The sequence below is a fragment of the Saitoella complicata genome (assembly GCF_001661265.1).
Source record: "Saitoella complicata NRRL Y-17804 unplaced genomic scaffold SAICOscaffold_28, whole genome shotgun sequence".
NCBI classification, from domain to species: Eukaryota; Fungi; Ascomycota; class Saitoellomycetes; order Saitoellales; family Saitoellaceae; genus Saitoella; species Saitoella complicata.
Genome location: NW_017567019.1, coordinates 61,153 through 82,793, shown reverse-complemented (window position 1 = coordinate 82,793; position 21,641 = coordinate 61,153). Strand labels below are relative to the sequence as shown.

General features: G+C 55.0%; 12 protein-coding genes across 12 annotated transcripts; 6 read left to right on the top strand and 6 right to left on the bottom strand.

Annotated features, from left to right (window-relative positions):
* Nucleotides 1-96: 96 nt before the first annotated feature.
* On the bottom strand, nucleotides 97-1,887 carry SAICODRAFT_97593 (phosphoribosylaminoimidazole carboxylase). The gene has a single exon (XM_019172116.1). The coding sequence runs from the start codon at nucleotides 1,833-1,835 to the stop codon at nucleotides 177-179; it is 1,659 nt and encodes a 552-aa protein (XP_019021226.1). The 5' UTR covers nucleotides 1,836-1,887; the 3' UTR covers nucleotides 97-176.
* Nucleotides 1,888-1,960: 73 nt separating this feature from the next.
* SAICODRAFT_21860 (glutathione synthase) lies at nucleotides 1,961-3,510 on the top strand (the record flags this gene model as incomplete). The annotated part of the gene is made up of 1 exon (XM_019166482.1): nucleotides 1,961-3,510. Exon 1 carries the CDS (start codon nucleotides 2,008-2,010, stop codon nucleotides 3,508-3,510), a length of 1,503 nt encoding a protein of 500 aa, XP_019021225.1. The 5' UTR covers nucleotides 1,961-2,007.
* Nucleotides 3,511-3,833: 323 nt separating this feature from the next.
* SAICODRAFT_32087 (uncharacterized protein) lies at nucleotides 3,834-4,792 on the bottom strand. Its single transcript, XM_019168110.1, has one exon. It carries the CDS (start codon nucleotides 4,733-4,735, stop codon nucleotides 3,854-3,856), a length of 882 nt encoding a protein of 293 aa, XP_019021224.1. The 5' UTR covers nucleotides 4,736-4,792; the 3' UTR covers nucleotides 3,834-3,853.
* A 980-nt stretch (nucleotides 4,793-5,772) lies between these two features.
* On the bottom strand, nucleotides 5,773-6,923 carry SAICODRAFT_32086 (uncharacterized protein). Its single transcript, XM_019168109.1, has one exon. The coding sequence runs from the start codon at nucleotides 6,456-6,458 to the stop codon at nucleotides 6,051-6,053; it is 408 nt and encodes a 135-aa protein (XP_019021223.1). The 5' UTR covers nucleotides 6,459-6,923; the 3' UTR covers nucleotides 5,773-6,050.
* A 139-nt stretch (nucleotides 6,924-7,062) lies between these two features.
* SAICODRAFT_21858 (DNA polymerase epsilon subunit C) lies at nucleotides 7,063-7,677 on the top strand (the record flags this gene model as incomplete). The annotated part of the gene is made up of 1 exon (XM_019166481.1): nucleotides 7,063-7,677. One exon carries the CDS (start codon nucleotides 7,063-7,065, stop codon nucleotides 7,369-7,371), a length of 309 nt encoding a protein of 102 aa, XP_019021222.1. The 3' UTR covers nucleotides 7,372-7,677.
* A 232-nt stretch (nucleotides 7,678-7,909) lies between these two features.
* Nucleotides 7,910-10,723, bottom strand: SAICODRAFT_62067 (calcium-transporting ATPase 1; the record flags this gene model as incomplete). Its single annotated transcript, XM_019169887.1, has 1 exon — nucleotides 7,910-10,723. The coding sequence occupies one exon, from the start codon at nucleotides 10,721-10,723 to the stop codon at nucleotides 7,910-7,912; it is 2,814 nt and encodes a 937-aa protein (XP_019021221.1).
* Nucleotides 10,724-10,981: 258 nt separating this feature from the next.
* Nucleotides 10,982-11,854, bottom strand: SAICODRAFT_37391 (prohibitin-2; the record flags this gene model as incomplete). The annotated part of the gene is made up of 1 exon (XM_019168558.1): nucleotides 10,982-11,854. One exon carries the CDS (start codon nucleotides 11,852-11,854, stop codon nucleotides 10,982-10,984), a length of 873 nt encoding a protein of 290 aa, XP_019021220.1.
* A 400-nt stretch (nucleotides 11,855-12,254) lies between these two features.
* On the top strand, nucleotides 12,255-13,518 carry SAICODRAFT_32085 (uncharacterized protein). The gene has a single exon (XM_019168108.1). The coding sequence runs from the start codon at nucleotides 12,458-12,460 to the stop codon at nucleotides 13,346-13,348; it is 891 nt and encodes a 296-aa protein (XP_019021219.1). The 5' UTR covers nucleotides 12,255-12,457; the 3' UTR covers nucleotides 13,349-13,518.
* Nucleotides 13,519-13,847: 329 nt separating this feature from the next.
* Nucleotides 13,848-14,936, bottom strand: SAICODRAFT_62198 (uroporphyrinogen decarboxylase; the record flags this gene model as incomplete). The annotated part of the gene is made up of 1 exon (XM_019169895.1): nucleotides 13,848-14,936. The coding sequence occupies one exon, from the start codon at nucleotides 14,934-14,936 to the stop codon at nucleotides 13,848-13,850; it is 1,089 nt and encodes a 362-aa protein (XP_019021218.1).
* A 173-nt stretch (nucleotides 14,937-15,109) lies between these two features.
* Nucleotides 15,110-16,282, top strand: SAICODRAFT_41690 (WD40 repeat-like protein; the record flags this gene model as incomplete). Its single annotated transcript, XM_019168674.1, has 1 exon — nucleotides 15,110-16,282. A coding segment is annotated over one exon (1,173 nt), but the record flags the coding sequence as incomplete, so codon positions are not given.
* Nucleotides 16,283-17,482: 1,200 nt separating this feature from the next.
* On the top strand, nucleotides 17,483-20,136 carry SAICODRAFT_32083 (kinase-like protein). The gene has a single exon (XM_019168107.1). The coding sequence runs from the start codon at nucleotides 17,523-17,525 to the stop codon at nucleotides 20,103-20,105; it is 2,583 nt and encodes an 860-aa protein (XP_019021216.1). The 5' UTR covers nucleotides 17,483-17,522; the 3' UTR covers nucleotides 20,106-20,136.
* Nucleotides 20,137-20,288: 152 nt separating this feature from the next.
* On the top strand, nucleotides 20,289-21,557 carry SAICODRAFT_21851 (uncharacterized protein; the record flags this gene model as incomplete). The annotated part of the gene is made up of 3 exons (XM_019166480.1): nucleotides 20,289-20,386; nucleotides 20,445-20,607; nucleotides 20,663-21,557. The coding sequence occupies exons 1-3, from the start codon at nucleotides 20,305-20,307 to the stop codon at nucleotides 21,555-21,557; spliced, it is 1,140 nt and encodes a 379-aa protein (XP_019021215.1). The 5' UTR covers nucleotides 20,289-20,304.
* Nucleotides 21,558-21,641: the final 84 nt, after the last annotated feature.

The window sequence follows — 21,641 nt, the reverse complement described above, 5'->3', positions numbered from 1 at the left end:
AAGTTGCGTCGTCGTTCAGGTGTGTTGCCTACTTTCGGCAATTTCGTCCTTGCAAGCTCACCTCGCCAAACTATCAGTTCATGAGCGGACAAATTTCAATGCAAAACGTATGATCAATTACCCATAAAAACCTACTCTAGAGCAAATCTTCCCTACCATCACACCATTCTATCATCTCACTTCTTCAACCCATACTCCTCCCACCCAACTTTCTCAAGCACCTCAATCTTCCCCTCAACCTCCTCCCTCTGCGCCCTCATAAACCCCTCCATCTTCTCCCTAACCCTCAAATCTCCCATCCCAACCATCCTAACCGCCAACAACCCCGCATTAGTACTATTCCCAATCGCCACAGTAGCAACCGGAATACCCCTCGGCATCTGTACGATACTATGCAAACTATCCACACCATCGAGAACAGACCCACGGACGGGGACACCGATGACGGGAAGTGGGGTCAGTGCGGCTACCATACCGGGGAGATGCGCAGCCCCGCCTGCGCCGGCGATGATGACTTGGAGACCACGGGCGGAGGCGGTTTGTGCGTAGGTGAACATACGCTCCGGAGTCCGGTGGGCAGAAACGATCGTCAACTCGAACGGGATATCGAATTTTGTGAGGAACTCGGCGGCGGGGCGCATCGTGGGTAAATCCGAGTCTGAGCCCATGATGATTCCGACCACGGGGGTGCGCTTTGGCTCCTTCTTTCCGAGTACACGCGCGAGACGCTCGTCGACTTCGGCGGGGGTTGAGCCGACGATGTTGATATGGCCCATCTTTCTGCCCTTTTTCATCTCTGCTTTGCCGTAGAGGTAGACTGAGGCGCCCTCGACGCTGAGTGAGTTCTTCGCTACATCGATCGTTTCCTCACCGAGGAGGTTGTACATGACACAATGCTGCACCTTCATCTCTCCAATCGTCTCTGGAAGTGGCAACCCCATAACAGCCCGAATATGCGCCTCGAATTGAGAGATTTCGCAGGCGGAGAGGGTGTAGTGACCGGAATTGTGAGGACGGGGCGCGATCTCATTCAAGAGAAGCTTACCACCCGGCAGCTCAAACATCTCGACTCCGAAAATACCGACAGCGCCGGTAGGGAGACAAGCAATCGCCTCACGTGCCAACTTTTGCGCAGCGGATTGGAGCTCGGAGGAGAGGTTCCGTGCAGGAGCGTAAACGTATTTACAAATTGAGTTTTCCTGTACGGTCTCGACGGCGGGGTATGAAGCCACCTGACCATCCTTACCACGAACCACCATCACCGCCAACTCGCGGGTGAATTCGCACCATTTTTCCGCGTAGAGGGGTTTGTCGCCCAATGCTTCCAGAGCGGCAGGAATATCGGTGGAGGACTTGACCGCGTAGTTTCCGCGACCGTCGTAGGCCATGGTACGGGATTTGAGCATGTAAGGGTATCCGAGCTCTGCGCCAGTCTTCTCGAGAGCCTCGGTGGTTGGGGTGTCGATCGGAATGAAGTATGGCAGAGGAAGGTCGTGTTCGGCGAGGTGTTTGTGCTGGACGTACTTATCCTGAATCGTGATAATCGTAGCACTCGACGGCCAAACCTCGAATCCCTGCTTCTCGAGTTCCGCCAACGGAGCTGCATCGACGTGCTCGATCTCGGTAGTGATGACGTCGCAGCGCTGGGAAAGCTCCTTGATCTTTGCGGCGTCTTTGAAGGAACCGTCGATGTGGTCATGGAGGGCGTTGATTTGCTTTGCGGGAGCGCCGGGAGCGTCGAGGAGGAGGGTTTTGATGTTGAGTCTGTGGGCGGATTCAACGAGCATACGGCCCAGCTGACCGCCGCCGAGGATACCGAGTGTTCGAGTGTCCATGAAGGTTGTAGATCAACGGATCAACTTAAAAAATCTTCAAGTCTCGAGGACGATAAAGTTCCTACCGCCGAGCGTACGCTGGATTAAAGTTTTAGCCAGGGCGGCGGGTACTGCCAGACCAAACTCACCACCAAGTCAGTCCCCGTTGATCCATTGATCCAGATCGTACAGCATGGCCTACCCCCCCTCCCTCACCGAGGCCCAGAAACAGTACCTCCACTCCTCCCTGACCGACTACGCCCTCGCTCACGGCCTCGTTGTTCGTCCCGCCGATTCCCTCGCGCCCACAAACCCCTCCAACACCCTCGCGACCGCGGCACCCGTGACCCTCTTCCCGTCCCTATTCCCGCGGGAAGCGTGGATGGAAGCCAGAGATGTCCAGGAAATGTACAACGAGTTGTACGTCCGTGTGAGTAGGGACGAGAAATGGTTGGGCGAGGTGATGGAGTCCCTAAAAGGCGTCGACGAGTTCATGGAGCGTCTATGGGCCATGCACCTCAAACTCCGTGCCTCAGGCTTCGCACAATCCCTCTCCCTCGGACTCTTCCGCTCGGATTACCTCTTGCATCAGGCAGAGGGCGATGAGGAAGTGAGTATCAAGCAGGTCGAGTTCAACACCGTCTCATCCTCCTTCGGTGCACTCTCGACCCGCGTCTCCGATCTCCATCGTCATCTCTTCAGTATTGGCGCGTTCCCTTCATCCCCCGCCCTCAACATGGACGCATTGCCGGCGAATCCGGCACTCGACGAACTCGCAGCAGGCCTCGCTGCAGCGCATGAAGCCTACCTCGCCCAACAACGCAAACAAAAGAAAAATAACGTCGTGATCCTCTTCGTCGTACAACCCGGCGAACGCAACGCCTTCGACCAGCGCTGGCTCGAATACACCCTCCTCAAAACCCACTCTACCCCAGTCCTCCGCCACACCCTTGCCGAACTCCACTCCCTCGCTCACATCTCTCCCTCCACCTCCGTTCTCACCATCCCACACCCATCAGGTACGACCGTGGAAGTAAGCACAGTATATTTCCGCGCGGGCTACGCCCCAACAGATTTTCCCACCCAAACCGAATGGGACGCACGAGAGATGTTGGAGAGGAGTATGGCGATCAAGTGTCCAACCCTCATCACCCACCTCGCCGGCGCCAAAAAAGTCCAACAACGACTTGCGGAGCCCAATCAACTCGAATACTTCTTCCCATCCTCCTACTCTAACCTAATTTCCAGACTACGACGGACCTTCACCGCGCTGTACCCCATGGACGCCCACTCCCAACCCGGCAAACTCGGTCGCCACCTAGCCCTCCAAAACCCCGAAAAATACGTCCTAAAACCCCAACGAGAAGGCGGGGGGAACAACATCTACCGCACCAAAATCCCCACATTCCTCAACTCCCTCCCCTCGGACGCACATTTCGATGCCTACATCCTCATGGAGCTCATTGAGCCTCCCGCAGCACGAAACACCATTGTGCGCGGGGGAGAATTGCTGGAGGGAGGGGTTGTAGGTGAGTTGGGTGTTTATGGTGTTGCGTTGTGGGATGCGGCGGAGAATGAGGGAGGGTTGAGGGTTAATCGGGAGGCGGGGTGGTTGTTGAGGACGAAGGGGGTGGAAAGTGAGGAGGGGGGGGTTGCGGCTGGGTATGGGTGTGTTGATAGTGTTTGTTTGGTGTAGGGGAGGATATGCTTTGAGATTATGATTAGAAGAAGCAGAGGACAGCTGCAGTTTTGGGATAGATAATCATAAGGGAAGGTAATATCACGATCGGTGTGAAAAAATGTCCCCAGATAAAGTATATCGTTCAGTGGTGCCAGGAAGTCCATAGTCTTATTTATGAAAGCTTCACTGTGATGAACTCTCTTACTCGACCAAGCCGGATAATATAGAGTGTAAGAAGGCGTGGGAAAGTTGATATGGAATACGCGCTTATGAATAATTATTACTACATACCTATACTACGGCATACCTAATCTAACGCCCCAGAAAAACGTCCATGCTTGACTACCACCCTCATTCCCTAATCCTGCTCCGAGACCTGCCCTCGTTGCTCAGCTAGTTGCTCAGCAGCCCGATGCTGCACCTCCACAAACCTCTCAACCAACACCCCACCCAGCGACATCTTCCTACACTCCCCACAAAAGCATCTCACCCGACTCGCTAGCAGTTTACTCATATCTGCCGTGGCTTGTCGATGTCTGCGTTCTGTTGCGGGGTGTACGAGTTTGCCGCGGCATTTCGTGCAGAGGCAGGGGACGCGTTTATGGTTGTCTGTAGGAGTGTCTCGGCCGGGAGGTTGTGATCGAGGTGTCTGGATTTGCTGGATGGTCGCGTGAGACTCAGGTTGCTGCATACGGTTCTGCTGTTGCGCACTAGACTGTTCAGTCCGTCGTGGAGCAGTAGCCTGCTGCTGCAAAACCGGCGTATCCAACCGATCACTTTTCGAGTTCGGCAGATGTAATGTCGGTACTGGAGAACTCTGTGCACCCGCGGAGCTCGAGTTTCCACCGTGAAACTGCGTAAACGAAGCCGGATGCGGCACCGGCAACGTCGGCCGAGGCGGCATACCCGACCCCGAATTCGAATTCATCATGCCATACGGCGAAGACTGATACTGGAAAGGTGGTTGCATTTGTGGGAGATGCTGCTGTCCGTTCTGAGGCAACTGTTGCTGCGATCCATTCACCTGCTGCCGCTGCTGTTGCTGATGCTCTTGTTGCCGGAATTGCTGAACAAGAGGAGCAGTACCGTGACTGAGAGGCGGTACACTGGAGTTCTGCGACGACCCTTGCTGCTGTCGTTGTTCCGAAGATGACGGCCGTCGGTTTGTCGCAACCTGGGGCTGCGGCTGCTGCAACATAGGCGACTGCGACGTAGGACCACCTGCGCCTGCCGATGCCATCCCTGGAGTGGGTCCATGGCCAAGCAAACTCGGTTGTCGCTGATGCTGTCGTGCCTTGTGCTGCGCAGGCGTCGGCGTCCCCAAAAGCTGCGCTGGTTGCCCAACCGACACTCCACCGGTAGCATCTCGCTGCCCCTCCCTACTTCCACCTCCAGCACCCACACTCGCCACTCCCGCCTCACCCACCCCCTCCAGTTCCTCCCCATACAACCTCCCCCCATCCCTCACAACCGCCCTATCCTTCGGTGCCCGGTTATCCGCCACCTGTCCCAAAATCTTTCCGGCATACCGCACATCAACACACATCTTCCTCCACCCCTCCGCACCCCACGCCGCCAACACCATATAAATCGCAGTTTGTCGAAGCTGGGGCGGTGTTTCTGACCAGCGGAGGCCTTGGGGACATATATCGCGGTGGATTTTGCGGCAGTATTTGCGGAAGATGAGGTATTCTTCGTGGAGGGGGTCTTGTGCCGAGGCTGACCCTGACACCGTCGCATCGGTGGGGTTCGACATTGCATTGGGCGTCTCTGTCTGGCCAGAGCCCAAGTCGACTGGCTGTGTCCCACCTCCGACTCCGACTCCGAGTCCCACTCCCTCAACCTCACTAACCCCAGGCAACCTTACCTCAGGACTCTGTTGTCCCGCAGCTCTCATCGTCACCGCCCAATGTTCCTGATACATCCGTTGATCAACATCCTTCCCCGCACAAACCCTACAAAAACACGTAATCAACTTCTCTGGCCCTCCAATCGCCCCAACATTGTCCGACGGCGCTGAAGATCGCCCCTGATACCCCTCCGACCTCTTCCTATGCTCCTCCCAAACCCCCTCCTCAATAACTTTCCCAACACCCCTCGTGTCAAATAAACAATAATTACAGCGACAGATTTTCATGCGTTTGGACATATCTCCCTCTAATAGAATTACCTTAGCGGTGGGGGGTGCAGGGGATATGTCACGGGGGGTGAATGAGCGCGAGGGGTGGTTAGGAGGGCGGCGGGAGGATGATGTGGTGGGACGGCTTGTGGCGGGGTAGAGGATTAGGTTGCCGATTTTGCGGGTGGGGATAGCGTCAGTGTCGGTGGGTGGAGGTTCGCTGTCGTCGTCTGGTTCGCCCACTGCGTCGTCATCGTCACCATAACCCTCCTCGGGTCCAACATTCACTCCCTCCTCATCCACCCCTCGTGCCCCTTCACCCGCATCCCCTGTTCCAAGTGCCTCTCGTACTTCGTCTAATCCCCGCGATGGCGCGTCCGAAGCCTTCGCACGCACAACCGGCTCCATAATCCGCACCCCACCCATATGCAACACACTAACCAACTCCGCCATCGCCGCGATCCCGATACTGTATTTTGCCGCCCATTCGGAGAGAGGGGTTAGGAGTGGTACCGGGTCCGTACTGGAGCCGGAGGCGGAGGCGAGAGTCGAGGCGGCGATTAGTGCTGGTGCGGAGGGTGCGGGTCGGGGTTGGGGTTGTACGGGGGGAGAGCGAGGGAGGATTGTAGGTGGGGGTGTAGGCTGTGAAAGGCGGAGGAAGGATGCCGGTTGTGATGCGATCTCTATCACGGCAGCTGCTGGCACTGCTGGTGCTGGTGCTGATGAGGGATCGCGTGCGATAGAAGGCGGCGCAGTGGACTTTCGTCGTGGTCGTCTCTGTGACTCCGGCACTCCTTGTTGAGTGGTTGGTGCACGCGATGCTGCTCGTTCGCGTGGAGGCCATAGTTGTGGTTCAGTCTGTACGGGTACCGCGTCCGTGGGTTTCTTTGCGCGTTTTGACGGTCGCGTGCTCCCTGAAGTTACCTCCTCAACCACCCTACTTTGCACAACAGCGCCCTCCTCATGTTCTCCCTTCTTCCTCTTCCCCGTCGCGCCACCCGCAACCGTGGCCATCCCCAGCAGTTCTGGGTGCAACCGCTTAAACTCCTCCAACGCGTCCTCCGCACCAAGCAAGTCCTCCTCTGGCTCCCACGTCCTTCCATCAGGCCCGTACCCTTCCCAGTCAACGAGGACGTGCACTTTCCCGCCCACGAGTTTCGCGTCGAGGATAGCCTTCACAACATACGCCTCCTTGTCCCCCCGATCCGTCGGCGCGTTCGCAGTTTGCGGTGTCTTTGCTTTCATACTGCGTCGTCGTGTCTTTGCCATCGTCCCTATCCAACAAACAGCGGCGTATAGGGAGGAGGGGTGTGGTGTGATGTCTACGTTACACGCCCCGTAACCGGGTTAGGCCCCAGCGTTCGGCCAGCACCCAACGCGCGCCTGATGGATGGCCGCTGATTAAATAAAAGGCCGAGCGAGTCGCTGCCCACCTCGACATCGCTACGATGGCTGCCTCCAAAGCCTACAAAACAAAATTCCCAGTCGCTCGCATCAAAAAGATAATGCAGGCAGACGAAGACGTCGGAAAGGTCGCTCAAGTCACCCCCATCGTCATCTCCCGCGCCCTCGAGCTCTTTATGCAACAAATCATCTTGGCGTCGACGGCGAAGACGAGGGAGAGGGGTGCGAAGAGGGTTACGGTGGGGCATATGAAGCAGGCTGTTATGGAGACGGAGATGTTTGATTTTTTGGAGGAGATTGTGGGGAGGGTTGGGGATGTTGGGGGGGAGGGGAGTCCGAAGGAGGAGGAGTAGAGTCATTGACGTCAGTCAATGGCGAGCTGCTACGACGACGTCACTCTTTGTCGTCCTCTTCATGCTGGAGTGATGGATTGTTTGATTGGAATGGAATCGAGGCTGGTACCTCTACGGAGCCTCTCGGCTTGCATGTTGTCTGTTGGGATGCCGATTTGGGTTGGGTTGGGTTCGTCGGACGGAGTTTTATATTTGGGCAAACGGAGTTTATTATTGCTTTGCTTGGAATGGGATGGGATGGGTCGGGTTGTTTGTGTTCGGCATATCGAATAACACCAATGATAATCTTACTGTGATCACACGTGTACTGTCCATGACTATCGCTGAATCAGTGTCCACGCCGGCACACTCCGGGTGGATAGGCCCTCATCAACTGAAGGATTACAGTTTCATTTGTTCACAGACGTCACTAATCACCATCAATTGCTCATCGTCTAATCCACCCCCAATGCAAAAGTACATCCTAACTACCTCTCTACCGTATCTAAACCCCAACCCCCATTTTCTCTTTCTATAGCTCCGTCGCAACACCACCAAGTCAGACTTCATCGCTATACCCATTTCCCGAACTCATCGCCGCGTCCCTCCTCCCCATCCACTTCCGAATCTCATCAACCCACAACACGCTACTCGCAATAACCACCAACAACCCCAAATCACTCAACCCCAACGCTTCCGTCTGGAAAATCCGCTGAAAGAACGGAACGTACACGACGGCGAGTTGTCCCAACAACGACGCCACGACCGCGAAATTGAATGCTTTGTTCGACGTGAGTCCGAATTGACGGACGGAGCGGGTTGGGGAACGGCATGTGAGTGCGTTAAACATATCGAACAACACAAAACAGGTGAATGTCATCGTCGTGTCGCGCGCAGTAACGTGTCCATCCGTCATCTCCAACACATATATCGCCATCGTTCCCGCAACCATCAACCCCGCCGCCGTAAGAACCCTCCCAATCAACTTCCTCGTAATAATCTGCGCATCCCTCGCTCGCGGCGGCCGATTCATCACGTCCGGATCAACAGGCTCCACACCCAAACTCTGCGCCGGAGGCCCATCCATCAAAATATTAATCCACAAAATCTGCATAGCGTTCAACGGATTCGGCAACCCAAACAACGTAGCCAACGCAACCAACGAGAGTGCCGCGATAGATGTCGACAGCTGAAACGTGATGAAGTTCTGGATATTCGAGAAGATTCCTTTTCCTTCCTCGATTGCGCCTAGGATCGTTTCGAAGGAGTCGTCGGTCAACACCATATCCGCAGCCTCCTTCGCGACATCCGTTCCACTCTTCCCCATACTAATCCCAATATTCGCCAGTTTGAGCGCGGGGGCATCATTAACCCCATCCCCCGTCATCGCAACAATATCCCCCCTCGACTGTAGCGCTCGAATAATCTTCATCTTGTGCCTCGGCGTCGTCCGCGCACAAACAACAACCCGCCCCATCACCTCCTCCAACTCTCTCTCACTCATCTTCTCGATATCGGAACCCCGTAACACACTCTCATGTTGTCCCTTCTCATTAACGTGGTCGCTACCGATTTGCATGCCGAGGCGTTTCGCGATGGATACGGCTGTTGTTTCGGAGTCGCCGGTGATCATGATGACTTTGACGCCGCCTTTTAACAGCTTTGAGATCGAGCGCTCGATGTCGCGGCGGGGGGGGTCGTACATCCCCACCAAACCCGCAAAACACAATCCCGTAAGCTCACCCTCATCCGCCGCCCTCTCCGAATTAGAGGTCCTACTAGCCATAGCCAAGACCCTCAATCCCTCCTCCGCCATCCCATGCGAAACACTCACAATTTGCTTTTTCACAGGCTCCGTAATCTTCTCAATCCTCCCATCTTTGTTCATCCACCCCTCACTCCTCCCCAAAATCGCCTCGAGTGCGCCCTTGACACACACCGTAACAGTCTTCTCATCCCCCGCTTTGACCGCGACCGACATCCATTTTCGTTCCGAGTTGAAGGGGGTTTCGTGGACGCGTTTGACGAGGGAACGGGGGTCTTCCATACCGTATTTTGCGAGGACTTCGAGGAGTGCGACATCGGTTGCTTGGCCGACAAAGTGGCCGAGGTCGGCGGTGTGGGCGTTATTGCACAAACTCCCCACCCTCAACAAATTCTTCACCGCGACCCCCGCCGCCGCTCCATTCTCCTCTTTGACTTGGACAGGAGAAAGATTGGCAGGATCGACAGTCCAGAGTTTAGTGACCGTCATATGATTCTCCGTCAACGTCCCCGTCTTATCACTACAAACAACATTAACACTCCCCAGCGTCTCAACACTAACCAACTTCCTCACTATCGCCTTCTTCTCCGCCATCCTCAGCACCCCCAACGCAAGCGTCACCGTAACCACGAGTGGGAGACCCTCCGGGATGGCCGCGACGGCGAGGGAAACTCCGATAGTGAACATATCGAGCCAGGGGCGGCCTTGAAGGAGACCGAGGAGGAGGATGAGGCCGATGAGGAGGAAGGAGAGGTAGGATAATTGGGAGCCGAGGGCGTCCATGTTGTTTTGGAGGGGGGTTTTGGGTTTTTGGGTTGTGGAGATCATGCTAAACACCGCACCAATTTCCGTCTCTTTTCCGGTGCCGACGACGACGCCCCGGCCATGGCCGTTGCGGACGAGGGTCCCCATGAATGCGATGTTTTTTCTCTCGGTTATTGCGGGGCCGTGGTTGGGGTCTTCATGGTGGTTGTGCGACCGGACTTCTGGGGTGGATTTTAGGCAGGGTTCGTTTTCGCCCGTAAGGTTCGATTCATCGATTTCCAAATGCACCGCTTCCAATAGCCTCACATCAGCCGGGATCCTATCACCCGTCGAAAACGTCACCAAATCACCCGGTACGAGGGTGCTTGCCGACACCGTCGTCGGAGCCGGCCCCGCAAGACCTTCGGAGTCAGTGGACCGAATGAGTTGAGCATAATGCGGCACCAACTTCGACAACGACTCCAACGACTTCTCAGACCTCTGTTCCTGCACAAACCCAACCGTCGTAACAATCATCACTGCAACGACGATACTCACCGCATCATCGACATTCCCCACGACGAGACTAACCCCCGAACTCGCCATCAACAGCAAAATGAGTGGTTGCTCCGTGAAGCCACCTAAAAACTTCTTCCATAGTGGGTCTTTTTCTTCTTCTTCGAATTCGTTGGGGCCGTGGAGGGACAGACGGGAGCGAGCATCGGAGGGAGAGAGGCCGTGGGTTGGGGAGGTGTGGAGGCGGTCGAGGGTTTCGTGGACGGAGAGGGCTGAGAAGGATTGGGAGGGTGTTGGGGCGTGGTGGATGTTTGAGAGGGTTGGAGCGAGCTCGATATCGCCGTCCATTGCGCTTGTATTACTCAATTGACTTGGCTTGACGTTGCGGTCAGTTGCAAGTGGATGGTGTTTTGCTGCGTCGCGCGCTGACCGACCAACAACAGCTCACTGCCTGTGCCTGGGCATACTGACGAGTATACGGTATACGGTATATCAGCTGGGCAAAGGAAGGCATCGTGAGATGAGTTTTTCATAGAAACAAATGCTACAGTTTAAATCTTACACACCCACTCGAACTCAACTGCAACTCACTCTCAATGACAGCATTTACCTCTTCTTCGTCGGCTCATGATTAACCTCCGCCCCAATATTCATCATCAAACTCCCACTATCAAGCACAATCCTATTCCCCCCCTCACTCAACGTCTGCGCAATCTCCCTCGCAGTCTGAATCTTCCTCAACTCTACAAACCCAGGTTTATTCTTAATCGCTTCTCCAATCAACACCGCACTCTGCGCCTCACCCTGAGCTCGGACGACTGCGGCAGCTTTGTCCTGTCGTGCGCGGTCGACGACGAATGCAGCGCGCTGGGCTTCTTGTTGCGCGATTTGTTTGGATTCGACCGCGGCGGTGAATTCGGGGGAGAATTGGACGTGGGTGAGGGAGACGTCGTCCAACAAAATATTGAAACGAGCGGCCCTCACAATGAGTGCCTCGCGGACCATACGGGAGACCTTCTCACGCTGCGTGATGAGCTGACTCGCGTTGAATTGCGCAACAACACTCTTGAGCACCTCATTAATCAACGACGGCAAAACCCTCTCATCATAATCCGTCCCAAGCGTCCTATAAATCATCGGCAACGCCCCCGTATCCGGACGAGAAAGAACACGGCACGTGATATTAACCATCTGCAAATCCTTCGTTCCAGTCAACGAAGCGACATTCCGGGGTTTGGCGCGGACGTCGTAGGTGATGGGTGTTTCGAACCAGGGGAGCATGATGTGTGTGCCTTCGGCGTAGATTCTGTCGGAGATACCGCCGAGGCGGGTGTATTTGATTGCGCGGTGGCCTCCGTCGACGTTGAAGAGGGAGGAGTTGATGGCGGTTGCGGCGATGACGCCGCCGATTAGGAGGCCGGAGCCGAGGAAGGTTCCTCTGGGGGAGGAGCCACCGGTCTGTTGGCCGATGGTTTGCATGAGGCGGTTGAATTGTTGGCGGCCGGATTGGTAGCTCATGGTGGGCAGCTGTGGAGGGGGGAGGGTAAGGACTGCGAAGGATGAAGGGTGGAGCGTCCGAGATGTCGTACGTATGCCCGGTGAAATGGTCAGATCAGGGGTTGGGTGAAGTTATGTCAAGAGAAAAGAGGATTCTTTTTATATTGTTTCAACAGAAGAATCAGGCTATCCAAGCTACATTTTGGCTCATTTTGAGATTCAGCATCACACGGAACTCGAGGCCAGCTGGAGTACTGCTGTACAATTAGTGTCATCACGCATACAACCCGTCAACTCGTTTTGTTTTGTTGCCGGATTCATCGTACTGTTTGACATTGCTCTATTCATCCTCTCTTCTCTGTTTTACTCTGCCGCTGGCTTCTCCAACGGCTCTTCTCCGCCGACTAATTTATTCAGGCTTACGTCGTTACCCACGGCTTCTCACCGCCGCCGAACTCGTCTGCTACTTCTTCTTCATCTGTACTCTTCTCTTCACCCTCCTCTTCATCTCCTGGGCCGTCTTTCTTTTGGTTTTCTACGTCTTCGTCCGCGACTACGTCCCTCTCTTCCGACAGCTGAGCCAATATGACATCGAACGTCGCTTCTACCTCGGTCAAGGACAAGAAGAAGCTCTGGAGGCTTTCCCGGATCAGCGACAGTTTGAGGCCTATCGTACGTCTGTTCGAAGAAGACTGGACGAACACGAATACGGGTGTTACGGTGGTCCAGAACCGGGTGACTGCTGAGCCGCCGGGGGTGAATGCGTCGTCTGACCCCACTGCTGTTGAGGCGAGGCCGGTGCATGTTGCTACGCCGCATCCTACGCCGGTTACGCCTGCGCCGCATGCTAATGTTATTCGGCCTCCGAATAAGCGTCGGTGGTCTCGGGCGAAGTCTGATACACGCACTGCGCCCATTGAAGGTCAGGCTACCCAACTCAGTGGTCATCAACCGCAGAAAGGCAAGCTACGTGATCGTGAGGAAAGCACAAAGAATATTCAACAAACAATTGCAAGCGATACCAAACCGCCGCGTCTGCTAAAACGAACCCCGAGCTCCTCGCGCCCCGCGATCCCCGCTCCGTACCGCATCACGACACCCACATCCCACCTCCTCCTCGACCCCTTCACCCCTTTCCTCCGCCCTGACTTTCCCCCCTCCCTCGCCGAGCCCATCCTGAACCCCGTCAACACCCAGGCCCAAGCCCTCCGCACCTACCAACTCCCCAAACTCCCCGACGGGCGTCATTGTCGTGCCTCTGAGTACATCCCTCTCCAGGCACAGAGACCGGGAGGAGAGGGTGTGAGGAGGTGGTTGAGCGGCTTACCGGAGCATCCGGAGATGTTTGAGGGAGAAGAGGAGGCAAGGGAGAGGATTCGGGGGCAGATTGAGGGGATGAGGGATAGTTGGGTTAGGAGGAGTCTGGTGGTTGATGTGGTTGATGTTGCTGCTGTGCAGGCGTTTGCGCATTTTTGAAGAGAGAACAAGACGAGGAGTGACGTACAACGGATGGGCTGTGAGAAGTGATGATGCCCGAAGCATAATTGGTGGAGTGTACGATACGCGAAAAGGAGGAACATTGTGATGAGGTAATGATAGAGACGGTTAGAATGACGAGAGAAAGTCAAGTATGTTATGATGGATGGTTTTTTGTTTTTGTAATAGTAATACAATACCTGCCCCCAGTTGAAATAAGCTCAAGGTTCGTACTCCTCTTCCTTCCTTCGCTGTCATAAGCACTGCCTTCCCACGGGGACCTTGACCCCTTACAAGTTCACTGTTGAAAACTTGAGGAAGATTCACCAGTTGTTGGAGAGCGAAAAGGCTGTCGAAAAACCGGTCTTGATCTTGGAAGACGCCAATATCACCAAAGCTTAGGCCTAGAAAACATAGCAGATGTACGAGTAGAATGAGTCTTGGAATTTTTGGAAAGGGATATCTGTAAGAATACATACTATACAATCCTCTAGATCATCTATGCAGATCCATACTCGTGGTTCTTCCTCAAGAAGAAGCCCAAGTCCTCGGGTTTGACACCAGGCGTGACTCCATGACCCAAGTTGACAATATACCCCTGTTTACCACCACCAAAGCCCTCGACGATCCTCTTGACAGCCTTGTCAATTGCCTCCTTTCCACCATACAACACGTTCGGGTCCATGTTTCCTTGCAGGGTGACACGACCATTTGCGATCTTCCTTGCCTCAGCAGGGTCGTGGGTCCAGTCGAGTCCAACGACATTGTACCCAGAATCGCAGAGAGCATCAAGAGCGTACCACGCACCCTTCGCGAACACGGTCATTGGCACCTGCTCCTGTCCCAACTCCGCCAACCGCTCCGGGACACGCTTTGAGATTTGTCGGAGGTACGGTAAGGAGAACTCCGCGAACTCAACCGGACTCAGCTCTCCTGCCCACGAATCAAAGACCTGGACCATCTGTGCACCGGCGACGACTTGTTGTGCCAAGAACTCGACCGCGACGTCGGTGATGTCTTGCAACAGTTTCTGGGAGTCTTCGGGGTACTTGAACAGCCATGACTTTGCCTTTGTGAAAGTCTTGCTGCCGCCGCCTTCGATCATGTAGGCCATCAGTGTCCATGGGGCACCGATGAATCCGAGCAAGGGCACTCGTCCAGCAAGTTTTTGTCGGGTGAGGGTAAGTGCCTCAAACACATATCCAAGCTCCTTCTTCACATCACACCCCTCCCCAAGTCTCTTCAACTTCGCCAAATCCTCCGGCGTCTCCAACGGCTCAGGAAAATGCGGTCCCTTCTTCTCAACCATCTCGACAACCATCCCCATCGCCTGCGGAATCACCAAGATATCCGAAAAGATAATGGCAGCATCGAGATCCTCATATCTCTCGATAGGTTGGAGGGTGATCGTGGAAGCGATTTCGGGGGTCCGGCACATTTCGAAAAAGTCGTGGCCAGCACGGACTTTGTGGTATTCGGGGAGGTAGCGACCGGCTTGGCGCATGACCCACATGGGAGGACGTTCGACCTTTTCGCCACGGGCTGCGCGGAGGATGAGGTTGTTCTTGAGGGGAGGGAAGGATGCCATTGTTGGGGTGGGATCAAGAGGAGAATGGAGGAGTCGTGTTTCGCGGTGTCGAGCTCATCGAGTGCGAAGGTGCGCACCGCTCGTGGCTGGTGCTGCACGCGCCACGCTCATATCGCCGACTTTTTTGGACGTAGGCAGGCGGTGGTCGAAAGCAGAAGCAAATAATGTCCGATCAAACCAGCGATCCTCAATCCCAAGTCCAGGTCCGCTTCACCACCCGTCATGCGGACGTTGCTGTCCCGACGGCACCAATCCTCGTTCCGACGACCCTGAAGCGTTACGGATTGTCCGAAGTCATTAACCACTTGCTCGACACCGACACCCCCACCCCTTTCGACTTCTTGATCAATGGATCATTTTTGAGGACATCGCTTGATGATTACTTGACTCAGAATGGGTTGAGCAGGGAAACTGTGGTGGAAATTGAATATATCCGCGCCGTTCTCCCTCCGTCACATTTGGCGTCGTATGAACACCCCGATTGGGTCGGCAGCGTACATGTCCGCGAGAAGTTGGTGTTGTCTGGTGCCTACGATGGTATTGCGCGTGTTTGGAATATGAGTGGAGATGTCGTCTGCGCGACGAGTGCGGTTGATGCGCCGTTGAAGAGCGTGAAGTGGGTTGATGAGGGGCGATTCGTGACGGCGGGTATGGACCGCACCGTCAGATTATGGGAGTGGGACGCGCAGGAGGTCGCTGGTGAGGACGGTGCGGCTGAGGCACGATGTCTGGGACGGTTCAAGGGACATTCTGCGGCGATTGAGGATTTGGCAGTGGCGGGTAACAACGTACTGTCCGCTGGAGCCGACGGTGTGTTGAACTTCTACTCCCTCAACACGGCAGAACAGAACGAGGCTTCGGAGGATGAGGACACCGGTGCCCAACGCAAGCGCCGAAGAACCGCAAAGTCCGCTCCTCAAGCACCATCCTACTCTCCTCTCCTCACTCTCACTCAGTCCGAGACCTCATCCGGGGCCAACCCCTCACCACTGTCCGCGACCATCTTCGCTCCCGAGTCATCAGAGTTGGCATACACCGCCTCATGGGACCACAGCGTCCGAACCTATGATCTCCCCACCGCGACATTGTTGTCAACCATCACCCCAACCTCCCACCCCCTCCTCTCCCTCTGCGCACTCCCCTCCCTCCACCTTCTCGCAGCCGGAACCGCATCCCGCACAATCACCCTCATCGACCCCCGCGCCGGTGCCGCAACCACGAACGCCGGTTCTCTCACCGGACACACCGGTATGGTCGTCTCCGTTTGTCAAAATGGACAATCCTATGGTGTTAACAGTGCTTCGCATGATGGAACGGTTAGGGTGTGGGATGTTAGGGCTATGAAGGGGGCGATTCATGTGCTTAGGCCGAGGGAGGAGGGGAAGATGTTTGGGGTTGATGGAGGAGAGATGGGGATTGTTGGAGGTGGAGAGGGGAAGAGGATTGAGGTTTGGTCGCATGTGGAGAAGAGAGATTAGATGCATATGGGTAGAATGAACATTTGGAGGATATCGATATAGCAGCAGAATGACGAAGCTTCTTGCAACGTCATCAACCTCCAGGGAAGCTACGTCAACCGTTCCCAATCGTGACAGATTAAAGACGTAAAAGATGTATTGTCTTCACTTCAGTTAAGTATCTTGCGAGGATCCGTGTTGGTTGCTATGGGGTTTTCATTCCGGGCGCATTTGTTGACGCTGCCCAAATCTGGCCGAATCAAAACAAAGAGTTGAGTCGATCTTCAACTCAACAGCAACGACGACAACCACTTTCAACAACCAGAACGGCATTCACTCGACCGGCGTTCAGTCGTTCTATTCATAAAATACATTCATTCGATTCTTCGTCTCGACTATGTCGGATCCCATTGATTTCGCAGCCATCGAGACACAGAAGGAAAACATTGAACCAAAGCTCAACGGACACAGAGCAACCAACCTACGGAAGGCATTCGGCCAGAAACCAGATGAGCGTCAACAACAACGGGCATCGTTCGAGCAAGAGCTGGAAATAGCGCTAGAGGTGGATGATCCACTGGATATCTGGGTTCGATACGTCAAGTGGATTCAGGCTTCATACCCTGCCGGACAATCCAGCGAGTCTGGTCTGGTGAACGTGTTGGAGCGAGCAACAAAGGCGTTCGAGGGCGAATCATGGAGTCAATACCTCAACGACCCACGGTATCTTCGGTTGTGGTGTGATTATACCAGATACTCTGATTCGCCTCGGGAAGTGTACGCATACCTGTTCAAGAACAGAGTTGGCTTGGATTTGGCGATGTTTTACGAGGAGTATGCGGGGTATTTGGAGAGTATTGGGAGGAGCAAGCAGGCGAATGACGTGTTTGTCATGGGAATTGCTCGTCGGGCTCGACCGGTGGAGAGATTGCAACGGACGTACTCCCACTTTCAGGCGAGACAAGCGGCTGGTGGTAATGGAAAATCTGAAGGAGTTGCCGGCGAGGTCGTGAGACCCGCACTAGGTGGTGAGACAGGAGGGCTTGGTACTGAGCAGGAGTTGACAGGGCTTGAAAGACAGAGCGCAAAATTGGATGTCTTTGCTGATGGACCGGGGGAGGATGAATATATGCCTGCAGCCGGAGCTTCCGCTTGGGGTTCTCTCGGAACTCTCGAAGCGCGTAAGAAGGAGAACGGCGTCAAATCAACTACCTGGGCTGGACAGACACTGAAGTCAAGCACTGCTGTCCCTACATCTTCGCTTGCGGGCGCTATCTACACTGATGAGGTTGAGGATGACGCGTTCATGAAGAGTCTGCCTGCGTACAAGCCCTTCTATTCTGTGGCCAATGGCAAGCAGATGAAAGTCCAGGTACATTATTGTGCGATCTACGCGGATGGTGAGGAAGAAGAGGAATATTCCTTTGCAGAGGTGAGGGCGAAGAGTCGCGGCCTTAATGCGAAGCAGCTCGTTAAAAGGGCTAATGAGGAAGAATCTGGCGGCGGAAAGGCAGCGGAGGAAGCTAGACGCGCCGCAGAAGAGAAAGTACGACAGGAGGAAGAGTTGAGACGGAGGGCGCAAGAGGAAGCCGCTAAAAAGGCTGAGGAAGAGAGAAGAAAGAAGGAAGGGGAGGCGAGGCTGGCCGCTGAGCAACAGGCACGAGAAGAAGCTGCTAGACTCGCCGCTGAGGGGAAAGCTCGTCAGGAAGAAGCTGCCCGCATTGCCGCTGAAGAGCAGAGGAAGCGAGAGGAGGAGGCCGCTGCAGAGCTGGAGCTTACTCCGAAGGCTGCTCCGCGAGAGTTTTCCATTGCCATCGCTCAAACACCCCTGAAGGATGAGGATGCGCCACGACGAAAGGTGATCAAATGTGCATCCCCGACGATCAATACTAAGGCTGCCATGGACGATGTACTTGACCTCTTCAACGCGCCGTTGCGCTGTGAGAGGGAAGAATCGGACGATAGCGAAGAGGACAGCGACGAGGACGAGGATGAGGACATGGGAGACACACCTGCTGCGGAGATCATGTCTGAGGTTGTGCTTGCGGGTGAAGATGGTGACAGCGAGTCTGACTCTGACGAAGATGTGGAAGGTGACGAGAGGGAAGAGGATGACCTCGTGACACCGATGAAGAAGTTGGACATATTTGTCGATCCCACCGTCACTTTACAGCAACAACCCGCACCGGAACTACCTCCACCCGCACCGCCTGTCTTCCAAGACGAAAATGAGAACGCACAATTGCCTCCGCCGAAGATGGCCGTTCCGGCTACTCCTCAGCAGCAGGCACCCATGCCGACGCAACCAAGGGGATTCAGTGGTGTCCCGTTCAACCTCATGACACCCATCGTCGAGACGCCTCGGGAATTCGCCCAGAGCACAGTCAGACGCGCTCCTCTCGCTCCCGTTGTGCCGCAAACTCCACTCGCCGCTTACTCTCAAGAGGATGAGCCTATGTCATCGCCGATGGTCGAGCTGCCACCACCGAGGCGTGCTCCGTTAGCCGCGAAGAAACCCGTGTTGGGAGTGAAGAAGGATGCGCCAGTGGTTGAGGAAGGACCGATCGTGAAGGAGACGGTCTGCAACCCTATGGACGAAGGTATTCGTCAGCAGATCTATGGTGGGTTGAAGTACGGTCCTGAGACCTTCCAGGGGTACCACGGTGAGATGGCTGCACATGAAGCAGGAAAGACTGATACTATCGGACGCGCCCTTAAGGCCGGAAAGCCATGTTCAGTCGAATTGGCCGGTACGGTCTGGCACGTGAAGAAGAAGCTTGGCGAAGGTGCTTTTGCGCCCGTCTATTTGGTTGAGTCAGATGCGGGGGAGTTGATCGCCATGAAGGTTGAGCGACCTCCCAGTCCCTGGGAATTCTACATCTTCCGCGCCGCATCTCGCCGTCTTGGTGTTTCCCGCGCCAACGAATCCATCGTCCATGCAAAAGAATTCCATGCCTTCGCCGATGAAGGATACTTGTTGCTCGAATACCATAATCAAGGCACCATGTTGGATTTGGTTAATCTGTTCAGAGGTGGCGAGGGCGGTGCGATGGACGAGATCCTCGCAATGTTCTTCACAGTAGAACTATTGCGCGCCGTCGAAGGCCTCCACGCAAAAGGAGTCATCCACGGCGACCTCAAACCCGACAACTGTCTCCTCCGTCTCGAGTCTGGCGAGATCACTTCCCCAGCCTACCGCCGCGACGGCTCTCGCGGCTGGAATTTGAAGGGTGTTACGCTCATTGATTTCGGTCGTGGGATTGATATGAAGGTCTTTGGGGAGGGAGTACAGTTTATTGCGGATTGGGAGACTGATGCGATGGATTGTGCGGAGATGAGGGAGGCGCGGCCATGGACTTATCAGGTTGATTACCACGGGGTTGCAGCAATCGCACACTCACTCCTGTTCGGGTCTTACATCGAGACTATGGCGGAATCCGTGGGCATCGGACGGAAACACTACCGTATCACCAAATCCTACAAACGATACCAGCAACAGGAGTTGTGGAGTCGCCTTTTTGAGGTATTACTTAACCCTGTGCAAGTCGCGACCGAAGCTGGACGAGGCACTGCGTTGCCGATTTTGGAGGAGGTCAGAGGGGTTAGGGAGGGGATGGAGGGTTGGTTGGAGCAGAACTGCGAGAAGGGAGTTGGGCTGAGAGGGTTGTTGAAGAAAATTGAGGGACAAGTTGCTGCAGGACGAAAACGCTGATAGCGTGGATGCAGAGTTTGATGATTTGGTAGATGGCGTTCTTGATGTTTCCGAGGCAGTATTAAGATCTAAAATATGGTAATGTCTATCCAGCTGGAGGGTTGGGAAATCGGGGGGAGGTGCAGTGTAACGTAGACTCTCGCGGTGCCTGAGTAACCCCAACTGGCAAAGAGATTGCGACGCGTATCGTACGAAGGATATGACTTCGGAGCAGGCAAGTTCGTGGAGAGCGGCGATGGACATGGCGGGATACCCGTACGATGGCTCGGGCATTCTTGATGGTTGTTCCCTTCCCCCTTAGAGGCCGTGTTGGATGATGTGCTTACGGGGTGTCTACAGATGTCCGGTTCAGCAATTCTGATCCGAAATCCATGATCACCGGGACATCTGAACAACACACTGACGAACCACCAGGCCTATCCGTCCGGCGTGCCAAATTCGTCGCTGTTCTTGAGCTATCCAATGTCCCGTTCTGGATGTTCACAGGACCAACATGGCGAATGTGCGTCCACTTCCGCTCTTTTCCCTTCAAGAGTGCCACTAATACGAGCGTACAGACAAACAGCATCCACTGAAACCGCTTCATTCCTCGCCTCAGCTCTCTGCGCCGACGCCGACACCGAAACCCACCCTCACGCTCTCCTCTTCTCGATCCCGGCATCACCCTCCGCCTCTGCGGAAGTACAGTCCCCATCCATGATACTCCTATACGCCTCCTCGAGCGGATCGTCAAGAACGACGATGATATACGCACGAGCCCTGCGTCCAACACCCCGCTCAATCATCCCCCCATCCTACACCCCCATCAAACCAGACCCGGACGCCCCTCCCCCCCCATCACCGAATGCGAGATGGATCGCTCAAGATGATGGGAGGAGGACTAGTACGTTATCGAAGTTCGATGAGGTACTGAACCGGAAACGGAAGCGTGGGGCGCCGCTTGAACGACTCGCTGGGTTATCGAGACGGTCGTCGTTGAGTCCTGCTCCTCCTCCCGTTCCCGTGGGTCTGAAAAAGGAGCCGTCGGGGCTGTCGAGAATCAAACGAGAAGAAAACGTGATTGCACTCCCTCCACCAACCCACGATCAAACTCCCGTACCTGCCGTGCCTTCGAATACAACCACGACGACCGAAACACCGCTCCCAAAACGCTTCGAATCCGACCTAAAACGCCAAGTCCTAACAACAATGCGTATGCACTCCATCACCTCCCAGCACCCCGACTACAAGATGATGTACTCCACCACAAAGCATGCCGCAATCTTTGCTCTCCGTAACGATTTGGCGAAAGTTGGAGCTGGGGGCATGGTGAGGGTGGAGAGGATGAGGGGCGTTGTGGAGGGGTTGGTGGGGATGTTTGTTGATGTTGGGGGAGAGGGAGGGGAGGGGGAGGTTAGGGAGGGGTTTGGTGTGCAAAGTACGACGCCTGGGACGTCGCAGGGGAAGGCATAGAAGTTGTAAAAAGGTTGCGTAGGAATTATATTAGCCAAGGGATAATGCTAAGGAACGATGTCGCCCAGGAGTTCGTGTGGGATG

Excerpts from the sequence above, each read along its gene's own strand:
- SAICODRAFT_97593 (XM_019172116.1), bottom strand. The coding sequence starts at position 1,835 with ATGGACACTCGAACACTCGGTATCCTCGGCGGCGGTCAGCTGGGCCGT.
- SAICODRAFT_32087 (XM_019168110.1), bottom strand. The coding sequence starts at position 4,735 with ATGGCATCGGCAGGCGCAGGTGGTCCTACGTCGCAGTCGCCTATGTTG.
- SAICODRAFT_32086 (XM_019168109.1), bottom strand. The coding sequence starts at position 6,458 with ATGGCCTCCACGCGAACGAGCAGCATCGCGTGCACCAACCACTCAACA.
- SAICODRAFT_32085 (XM_019168108.1), top strand. The coding sequence starts at position 12,458 with ATGACATCGAACGTCGCTTCTACCTCGGTCAAGGACAAGAAGAAGCTC.
- SAICODRAFT_32083 (XM_019168107.1), top strand. The coding sequence starts at position 17,523 with ATGCCTGCAGCCGGAGCTTCCGCTTGGGGTTCTCTCGGAACTCTCGAA.